The sequence below is a fragment of the Xenopus tropicalis genome, chromosome 9, assembly GCF_000004195.4.
Source record: "Xenopus tropicalis strain Nigerian chromosome 9, UCB_Xtro_10.0, whole genome shotgun sequence".
NCBI lineage: Eukaryota > Metazoa > Chordata > Amphibia > Anura > Pipidae > Xenopus > Xenopus tropicalis.
Window position 1 is genome coordinate 13,627,806 of NC_030685.2, and position 10,384 is coordinate 13,638,189.

The 10,384-nt window shown below is 46.1% G+C and overlaps 1 protein-coding gene across 3 annotated transcripts; it reads left to right on the top strand.

Annotated features, from left to right (window-relative positions):
- Positions 1-47: 47 nt before the first annotated feature.
- dctpp1 (dCTP pyrophosphatase 1) lies at positions 48-4,083 on the top strand. 3 transcript variants are annotated; one of them, NM_001007936.2, is given in 4 exon segments: positions 48-87; positions 1,448-1,533; positions 2,346-2,456; positions 3,059-4,083. In NM_001007936.2, coding segments are annotated over 4 exon segments (459 nt in total). In that variant the 5' UTR covers positions 48-75; the 3' UTR covers positions 3,309-4,083.
- The last annotated feature ends 6,301 nt before the right edge of the window (positions 4,084-10,384 follow it).

Here is a 10,384-nt window from a genome sequence, read left to right on the forward strand (position 1 = left end):
GCTATGCGCTGATTGGTGAGGGGGAGAATATTTGAGCCCGCCCCCCCAACAGGAAGAGACTGGCGATACACGTGTATGAGGATGGAGGTGACTGATCATGATTAGATGCTGTGTATTTTGCGATTTAGTAGGTGGGACGGGCTTTGCCTTCATATCATAGGATCTCATCGCTTGAGGTCTGTTACATAATAATAATAAGGCTGCTAGTAGTCTGGCCGGGAAAACTACAACTCCCAGTGTCCTGTAATGTAATGTAATGTTTGATGAGCAGGCAGTATATAATATATAACATATGCTATTATTAACCTTTTCAAGGCTGGGCTATTTTCACTGAACTCGCCTCCCCCATTCTTTATAAACAGCAAATTGTTCAGAGCTCCCTGTTTTTGTTTTAACTAAAACTCTTCTATCTCTAATGGCAATGGCACACAGGGAGAGTAGTCGAAGCGGCACGTATGCCTTCCCATGGGTGACTTACTTTATTTCCAGCGGGAAGGTGTTTGGGTGCCCGCCGTATCTGAGATTTAACTACAGGCGACTGATCTCCCCATGTGCTGTTGCCCTAAGCAGCAACCTCTCAGCAGCTCGTTATTGGGATCTTCTACAGCAAGACACACAGAGCTACTAGTAGCAGCTACTTGTCGTGGCTACTAAAATAGACAATGCTGATCATTTACTGATAATTTTGTCTGTGTTTTTTGGCAATTCTCAGTATTGTCTATGGCAGGGGATTTTCTGCAGTTTAGTAGCCATGAAAAAGTAGCTGCTACCAGTAGCTCTGTGTGTCTTCACCCTTGTTTGTTTCACAGGCCTTTAAATTTAGATCCTGCATGGAGGGTCCTTTAATCTTTAGTTTCATGCTGTAAACCTTATTTAGTGAATTTCGTGCATATTATAAATATCTAGCCGTTACATTAGGGAATCAGACTTGCAATCTTCTTACCAACCCACCTTTGCAGTCGGGGTATGTTGGGAGTTGTATCTGAAGCACTGGATCTCTTTGGTTGGAGCAAGCGAATGGGAAGTATGGCACAGGGGTTGGGTCCGTGCTGTGTTGGACGGAGTTGCCAGCGGCCTATCAGAAAACCTTGGACCATAGGCCCACTCTAAACTAGTATTCCTCCAAGTCTCTCTTCTTCCATCTTTTTCCCCATACAGAAATAGGGAATGACTATGCAATTTGCCAAATAGTTAGAAGCAGTGGGCCCCACAGGCGGGGAGAGCTGGGCCCCACAGGCGGGGAGAGCTGGGCCCCACAGGCGGGGAGAGCTGGGCCCCACAGGCAGTTTTCCTGGTGGGCCATACTGCTCCTCTCATTGCACTAAATTGTTGGGGATGAGCCTGTTGTGCATTATCTCGCCATGTTGCCCTGACACTGCTTAGATTCCCATTTGGCCACCTTTCATCTTTACTCCGCTGTAACCACTGTTTCCTTTCCTGCTCGTAGGGGATTCCAACAGAGAACAACCACGGCCCTGCCAGAGACTCCACTACAGAATTCCGCTTCAGTAGCTCCCCGACCATGGAAGACATGTAAGAACGGGAGGGATTATTATGGCCGGGAGGGAGGCTTTGTTGTTATGTTACACTACTTACAATAACTATAAATGTTTGGTCATATTGTGTGGCTTTTACAGAATAAGCAGATGGCAGTCTTGTTTGTTCATGTTTAAAGGAAAGGTAAACCTTCAGAACAAATAAATGAAATGGCTCAGAGCCTTTTCTGAGCACTTTTGCAATGTACATTTTTTTTTTTTTTCAAGTTTCTAAGAGATTATCAGTATTTACACCGTTAATATAATGTGTTTTAAAATAGCACCACCCTCTGGTCATTTTTAAAGAAAATGTTTTGTGATGCTGACTGGAGAATTGGCAGGAGTCTCTTTGCTCCCTAACTATATTTTACTGCTGTACAGTTGGCTGCAACCAACAGGTGGCGCTGTTTCAAATTCATATTGGTGTAAAAACTGCAAATCTTCAACTAGAAGAAATTGTGTAAATTGCAAAAGTTCTCAAACGAAGTTAATATGAAGTGCAGTTCACCTTTAAATTAACTTTTAGTATCCTGTACAGACTATTTTGAGACCATTTATAGTTGGTCTTTTTTTTTTTTAATTGGCGGTTTTTGAATTATCTCAATTTTGTTCAGTGGCTCTCCAGTTTGGAATTTCAGCAGCTATCTGGTTGCTAGGCTTCAATTTAACCTAGCAACCAGGCAGAGGTTTGAAAGAGACAGGGATATGAATAGAGGAGGGCCTAAATAAAAAGATAAGTAATAAGTAACAAATAGACTTGGACTGTGTCTGGCACATTCTAATCCTTTGTGCCTTTCCTCCCACGCGCAGCCGCCGGCTCCAGGCCCAGTTTACAGCAGAGAGAGACTGGAACCAGTTCCACCAGCCGAGGAACCTCTTGCTCGCTTTGGTCGGAGAAGTAGGAGAGGTGGCCGAGCTTTTGTAAGTATAATTGCCCATACGCCCCCCTGTTGGCAGAACAAAAGAGCAAAGACCACCTGACTAGGCACTATTTGGACTATTTAGGTTCAAGCCTCCCTGATGCCATAACAAGTGTAGAGCTAAAGAGTTCCAGTAGTATATTTTGGGGTATAAACTCTAAATACATTGAATTAAGTCTAAAACAACTGGACTTTTCTGAGTTTTTCTTGAAAACGTTTCACCACTCATCCGAGTGGCTTCTTCAGTTCAAATGACTGGTATTACCGGGGAATTCCCTACCAGTCATTTGAACTGAAGAAGCCACTGGGATGAGTGGTGAAACGTTGTCATGAAGAAAAAACTCAGTTTTAGACTTAATTCTACTAGATACTGTATAACATGACCTGGATGAATGAGAATCTTCATAGACATATTCTAGATACATTACGTTCTCAAATACGTTCTCACCTCAAATCTCATTTTAATTGGTCTTTAGCAATCAGCTGTGCTTCTGGGGTTTCACCTGTGCACTGCAGTGGGATTATTTTACTATGTTCCCTGCTGTTAGTGGCAGAGGCCCAGCTTTCCCCACTCATTTCACTCTGTGACCTCTTGTGTTGCAGCCAATGGAAGGGAGAAGTGGCCGAAGGTCTCCCCGGATGGACCCCGTCCCAGCGGGAAGCCCTGTCTCATGAACTCAGTGATGTCCTGATTTATCTCCTGGAGCTGGCGGAGAAATGCCATGTGGATCTGCCACAGGCGGCCCTTGCCAAAATGGAACTGAATGCCAAGAAATACCCAGCGGGACGCGTGCAGGGCAGCGCCAAAAAATATACAGAGTACAGCACTGAGGATGGCGAGCAGGGACATTAACTGCCTGGGAATATGCTGGGCATATGACGAAGGTGGTTGGGGGTGAGGGATACCCCTAAGGACTGTGGCACTAGAAGCTCCGCTGTACACTGGCACTTCCACAGCTATAGTAGTGCAACGACTGTAGGGTGGCTCTTTTTATTATGGTGGGTGGGGATATATAGGGAGGGGGAAATCGCAATGGCCGCCTCTTAATCTGTTCTTACTTTAACCTCGTTTTAGAGTTGGACTTTTATTATTGACAAGTTTTTATTTTTGTGACACCCAATCGGATCGCTCTCATTGTGTTTAAAATGTTTTTTTTTTTTTTTTTTTTTTATACTTGCAAATCTTGTTTCTAACCTTGGATCCCCCATATGTTACTGAGCCACAACTCCTAGTGTTAAGCTATTGATGTGTACTGGGAGTTTTAGTCCAGTAACCTCTATGGAGCCAAGGATAAACAGACCAGCCCTGCCAGATGGGAGGCAAATGCTTGCTGTTGCCCGTGCCAGTAAGGAATGGGTTAAAGTGGCCTGTCGACAGGGTGGATTTTATTGCCCTGTCCTGTTTTTGCTTCTGACTTGCCCAACTAAAGATTTTCCCATGGACGTCGGAAATCCTGTTGGTTTAAATGTATGTAACGTTTTTGATGCTTTGCATCTTCACATTTCACTTTTATGTTTTGAGCATCAAATGCGTTGGAAATCCAGCAGTTTTTGTTGATCTCGGTGACGCGTGGGTGCAGCCGGTAACCTTGACTTCAGTGCTTTATTAAATGCATCTGTTGGAAGCAGTTCTGTTCTTGTGTATTCAATGGGGTCTGTCCTTATGGATGCAAAAAAAGTGGGTGGAATGATGGGATGGGGGGGCACAAAACATAAGAGAGGCTTGGTTTGTAAAACCCTGTCTTTTGGCTATGCCCCGCCCATTTAGTGAATGAACAGTTCCTATACCCCCACTGACATGGAATTTTCCATGGGTTTATTTACGTAATTGCCCAATCTAGAATTAAAAAACTTTCTATTTTCAAAATTTTTTTTACTGCAATTGCCAGCCACCAGGTGGCGTTCTTGTTACATGTAATGCTTTTAACCTTGTAACCTGTGCCTTTCTATCCTTTTGTGTAGCTTATAAACTAAAGTAGTATTTCTGAAGCAAATGTACTAGTCTTACCAGTGAAGGGCAATCCTTTTAAAGGAGACATATAGGATAAATGGGGGGGACCGTATCTGTAAAAATGGCCCCTTTATTGGAGCTCCCTATAGATCCCTGTCCTGTTTGAAATGAGGGGTGGGCGTGTCCTAACAGTCCCTGCCAGAAGCAGAGTAGGAGAGGGATAGCCAATCACAGGCCTGCAGTCACACAAGCTAAGACAGGCTTCAGTTCCCGATCGGGTCAGCCTAGCTGCTGATTGGTTCCTATCCTACAGTGCAATTTGCTGAGTGCCACTGGCCCCCCTGCATAGCCTGGGAAAGGAGGCAGCAGGAAGTGGGACAGGTGGGCGGGGCTAGTGGAGTTTTGGGGGAATTTCTCAATAAATAAGGTATAGCAGACAAGGCGGTCCGGGCCCCCCCCCCTGCGCCCCACCAGGGCTGCTGGTTCCCACACATGCCCTCCAGTCTAGCAGCCAATGAAAAGATGACGCTGCTGGTTTCCATAGAAACTCTGCTCCAGCTGTGCACTCTGCTGTTGAAATATGATGTTCTTTAATAAACCTGACATTACAGTGCTCAATTCAATCAGTACTTTGTAATCAGTCAGTTCTGCCTGTGTAAGCCTGCATTTTTAATTGCGCACATGCACTGTTTGCAGATGAAGATGTAATGGTGCTGGCAAACAGAGGGGACATATGCAATATGAATGGGTGTGGTTTGGATGGGGTAGAGGTGTCTGAGTTATATACAGGGTTGGAAAATACAGGGTTTATGTGGCTTTTAAGCTCCACCCCTTTCACAAAATGGCTCCCTTCCAGCTTGGGACCCATGACAGCAGTACCTTCCCCCAATAAAAGGTCTGAATGGTGGTTTCATGATCCAGAAAAAAAGTGATTCCAGAGAGAGTTAAGGTGCCCATACACCTTCAGATCTCGCCAAGCGAGCGGATCTTCTCCCGATATCCCCCACCTACGGGTGGCCGATATCGGGAGAATCCAGGCTAATTCGATCATTTGGCCCTGGGGTATAGGCAAAGTCGGTCCGGGGACTGCAACGAGCCAATGCGGTCCCCCGATCCAACTAGATTTTTTCACTTGCCCGATCGATATCTGGCCAATTATCTGTCGGACAGGCCCATCGGTAGTGCCCATACACGGGCCGATTAGCTATTGAATCGGTCTAAGGGACCCATATCGGCAGCTAGAATCAGCCTGTGTATGGGGACCTTTAGGAAACATAAGCAAAGAGCTGATTGGTTGCTGTGGGCAACATCGCCTCCAATGTAAGCAAATACACCCTCTTGTGTATGGGCTGCTCTCTTTCCCATGTCTGTTTTGCAGGGGCCCAGAGATAACAATGCAACTCGAAGAGCCCTTTTTTTTATTTGGGTTAAACCCGTGCCCCCAGGTGGCCATCTGAAGGAGATCAGGCCAACTGGCCTCATTTACCATACCTAGCCAGTGAGCCAAAGCCCCCAGTTAATAATAGTCCATTCCATAGATACCGGTTATTTAAAGCTAAACTACCTTAATAGGAACAGCCTGCTGTCTTTTTTTTTATTTTGTTCCCACCCATCAGATTCTGAGAAGATGCCTGGGAACGGAACCTTGTACTTGCTGCTTTAGCAACCTATAAAGATATATATCTGCTGCAATAGGTTATATTAAGCTTTAGGGAACTCTGTTGGGGGGGGGGGGCTTTGCATTTGAATCAACAGGAACTAAGAGAATCATAAATTTATCAGGAACCGTATATTCGGCATGGAACTGCTGCTTATTGTATTGCTCCACTTTTGAAAGAAAAACATGACACTCGTAAGAACCATTTCCCGGCCCTCGCACTGACAGGCAGCCCCTCCCCCTACCTTGTTCTACTGTGAAGCAATGGACTCTGGGATGAAATTCTCTGCTTTCTATACTGGGTAGTACCCAGAAGTCATCACTTCACAGTATAAAAAGGTGAGGGGGGGATTGCATAACAAGGGTGTGGCTGTACTGGTTCCTGCGAGCACAGGCAGACTATCATGGCTTCCTTTCGGTCTGTGGAATCGGGTATGTCTACTGGGCAGTTTATCCAGATCCAGGTTGACCTGCTTTGTTTTGTGTCATCGGCAAACACCAGAACTTTGCTAACAATGCCGCCCCCCCAAAGTCATTACAGGGTGGTTGCAATTAGCCTTAACACTGTTTTATTATTACAGAGAAAAGGGAATCATTTAACCATGAAATAAACCCAATAGGGCTGTTCTGCCCCAATAAGGGGTAATTATATCTTAGTTGGGATCAAGTACAGGTACTGTTTTATTATTACAGAGAAAAGGGAATCATTTAACCATTAAATAAACCCAATAGGGCTGTTCTGCCCCCAATAAGGGGTAATTATATCTTAGTTGGGATCAAGTACAGGTACTGTTTTATTATTACAGAGAAAAGGGAATCATTTAACCATTAAATAAACCCAATAGGGCTGTTCTGCCCCCAATAAGGGGTAATTATATCTTAGTTGGGATCAAGTACAGGTACTGTTTTATTATTACAGAGAAAAAGGAAATAATTTCTAAAAATTAGAATAATTTGTTTAAAATGGAGTCTATGGGAGATGGCCATTCCGTAATTCAGAACTTTCTGGATAACAGTTTTCTGGATAATGGATCCTATACCTGTATTATTGTTACTTTTTATTCCTTATCTTCTAGTTCTGTCCCTCTCCTATTTATATTTCAGTCTTCATTTATATCACTGCCTGGTTGCCAAGGTAAACAAGACCCTAGCAACCAGAGAGCAGCTGAAATTCCAAACTGGAGAGCTGCCGTACAATAATTCTGCCTCAGAATATTAATGTTTGTCATACTCAATGTTAATGTAAAGGTGAACAACCCCTTTAATGAACAAATGACATAAAAATGGACTCAGTGCAGAACCCTGTGACACTCCACTAAGAACTCTACTCCAAGTAGAGAATGTACAATTGACAACAACCCTCTGTACACAATGCCACTGTATCAAAACCCAAATAAATCTATTGCACCCCCTCTATCCAACTTCCGACTTGCAACTCATTATAAAAAGCAATAAATGCTTAAAACAAACCTTCATATAGTTTCCCACTACAGATGTCAGACTTACAGGCCTATAATTTCCTGACTGAGATCGTTATCCCTTTCCAATAAGGTATTTTACATCAGAAAACTGTTGTTTGTTTCATTTTAAGGTCAAATATCCTCCTGTAGTCTATTTATTAACTGCCAGTGCTGTTTTTGAAGCGATGTTAGTATATATATATTTTTTTTTTTTAAGAACATGAATATTTTCTATTTTATTTTTTAGTGTATAGAAAATCAAAATATGATTTTATTCTTAAAAATGTTATCCTATGTTCTTTGTATTTTGTAATTTTATTTCATTAAAATTTCCCCAAGTTCCTGTAATATCATTGGTAAACTCAGCTGTTTTGACCTGACATTCTGCTGACAGTGTGTAAAAGGAACTTCTGTGGTATATTGGTTAAGTCCAGTTCCTGATGGTTAAGCTTCAAAAGGCAGCCCCCCTCGTCAGTGTAGTTAGTTCTTGGTTTACCACTCTGCATTGAGCAAGACCAGGGCTGCCATCAGAAATCATGTGGCCCCTCACAACAAAATTTTCTGGGCCCTCCCTCCTCCCAAGGCCCCCCCCCCCATGGTCCCTCACCCAGTTACCCCACCCATCAGTACAAATGACACACATACATTGGTAGCCAGGGCCCCCCTAAAAAATTGGTAGCCAAGGGCCCCCTAAAACATTGGTGGCCAGGGGTTACATTTTGCATTGGTGCCAGGGCAGGGACCCCCTAAAACATTGCTGGTCCACCCCCAGTGTCTTCATACTATGGCCACCTCCCCGCTCCCCCCTACATCCTCCAGCTCCCCCCAGCATTCTCCAGCTCCCCCCCAGCATCCTCCCCAGCATCCTCCAGCTCCCCCCAGCATTCTCCCCAGCATGCTCCAGCTCCCCCCACCATTCTTCCCAGCATCCTCCAGCTCCACCAGCATCCTCCAGCTCCCCCTAGCATCCTCCAGCTCTCCCCCAGCATCCTCCAGCTCCCCCCAGCATCCTCCAGCTCTCCCCAGCATCCTCCGGCTCCCCCCAGCATCCACCCCAGCATCCTCCAGCTCCCCCCCAGCATCCTCCCCAGCATCATCCAGCTCCTCCCCCAGCATCCTCCAGCTCCCTCCAGCATTCTCCCCAGCATCCTCCAGCTCCCCCCACCATTCTCCCCAGCATCCTCCAGCTCCCCCAGCATCCACCCCAGCATCCTCCAGCTCCCCCCCAGCATCATCCAGCTCCTCTCCCACCATCCTCCAGCTCCCCCCACCATTCTCCCCAGCATCCTCCAGCTCCCCCCAGCATCCACCCCAGCATCCTCCAGCTCCCCCCCAGCATCCTCCCCAGCATCATCCAGCTCCTCTCCCACCATCCTCCAGCTCCCCCCAGCATCCTCCCCAGCATCCTCCAGCTCCCCCCAGCATTCTCCCCAGCATCCTCCAGCTCCACCATCATCCTCCAGCTCCCCAGCATCCTTCAGCTCCCCCCCAACATCCTCCAGCTCCCTTTTTCCCTCCATCCCTCCGGGTGTGTCCTCTTGCTATGTCCCCCGACTCCCCACTACATGCACATTTTTTTAGGGTTGCGCCCCGTGTGTAGTGATGTCACACTTACGCACAGGGCGCAACCAATAGAATTATCCGCTGACCACCAATGACAGGGCCCGTAATTCTTTAAAGGGGGCCCGAGCAAAAAAACTGTATCACAGCCGGGCCCCCTTTAAAGCGAGGATTTACAATAGAACATTAAGAGGAAGCTGATCGAGGACCACATCCATTTGTTGTTGAGGCTCCCAATTCGATGGCGCCTGTGCCCGCTGTTGTAATTCAATTTAATTAGCCCAAAGGATTTAATAAGCCCAATATTGCCCACTATTAGTTGGGCCCAAGAGGCCCGAAGGTGAAATTCATGAGTCACAAAGGGAAGATTGTGGGGGGGTGTTGCATTAGCATGGGTGGATAGGGGGCATATGCAGGTTCTTATTGGTTGGGTTCATCTCCTAGGTGGCCTGAGGGTCTAGTGGGCTAATGATTAGGGCACCCTGGGAGGGAGGAGCTTAGTAGCATGGGGTCCCACTACTACTGATGACGGCTCTCTCTGACGTTCCTGGGACAGTCACAAAAGATGTTTTACTAATAGTGAGAATAAATAGCAGTAATGAGTTGCTCGTGCTATTGAGATGTGCTGTCTTTTAGCAGCTGAGCTTTTCTGGAGCAGCACTTGAGGGTTTACACCTCAGCCCAGAGCCCCGGTACCGCTCTATACTACTAGCTGGCTGCCCCGCCCTACAGAAGTGTTACCCTCAAGTGGTTCTACACTATCCCCACCCTGGCAGCTGATAGGATGGAGAGGAAATACCCCATACGATACTCCGTTTAGCACAAATACACTGTGGGCAAAGTGATTAGTGAGATATATATTCCATTTGTACTGAGCACAATGTTTCTATCAATTATACATGTTGGAGAATAACACTCTTCGGGTCTTCAGGAAAAGACTGGGGCCACACCGCGGATCCCTTATTCTGTATAAATAGTAGCCCAATACATGACTCTTGGGCAGGGAGCTATCAGTAATCAGGGTTGTGGGCCAATACAACAAGTAAATGGGGCCCCAATGGCAAGAAAATGCCTCTAGCACGCAAAGCCATGCCCCTAGTCCAATCCTTCACCCATGATCCCCCCAAACCCTGCCCACTACCATGCAAGCCCCACCTTTCAAGTTCACTTTTCCATCTTTGAGTCCTGTCCTACCATGGGGCCCCTGACTGCAACTCCCCCTGTACCCCCTGACCGTGGCCCTGCTCTTGAGTTTCGATACCCACACTTGGGTGTTATAAAGAGACTTCTTAGCAAACTTC

Excerpts from the sequence above, each read along its gene's own strand:
- dctpp1 (XM_012970323.3), top strand. The coding sequence starts at position 98 with ATGATTAGATGCTGTGTATTTTGCGATTTA. Across the intron at positions 1,534-2,345 it reads TCCCCGACCATGGAAGACAT|CCGCCGGCTCCAGGCCCAGT; the intron begins GTAAGAACGGGA and ends TCCCACGCGCAG. Across the intron at positions 2,457-3,058 it reads GGAGAGGTGGCCGAGCTTTT|CCAATGGAAGGGAGAAGTGG; the intron begins GTAAGTATAATT and ends CTTGTGTTGCAG.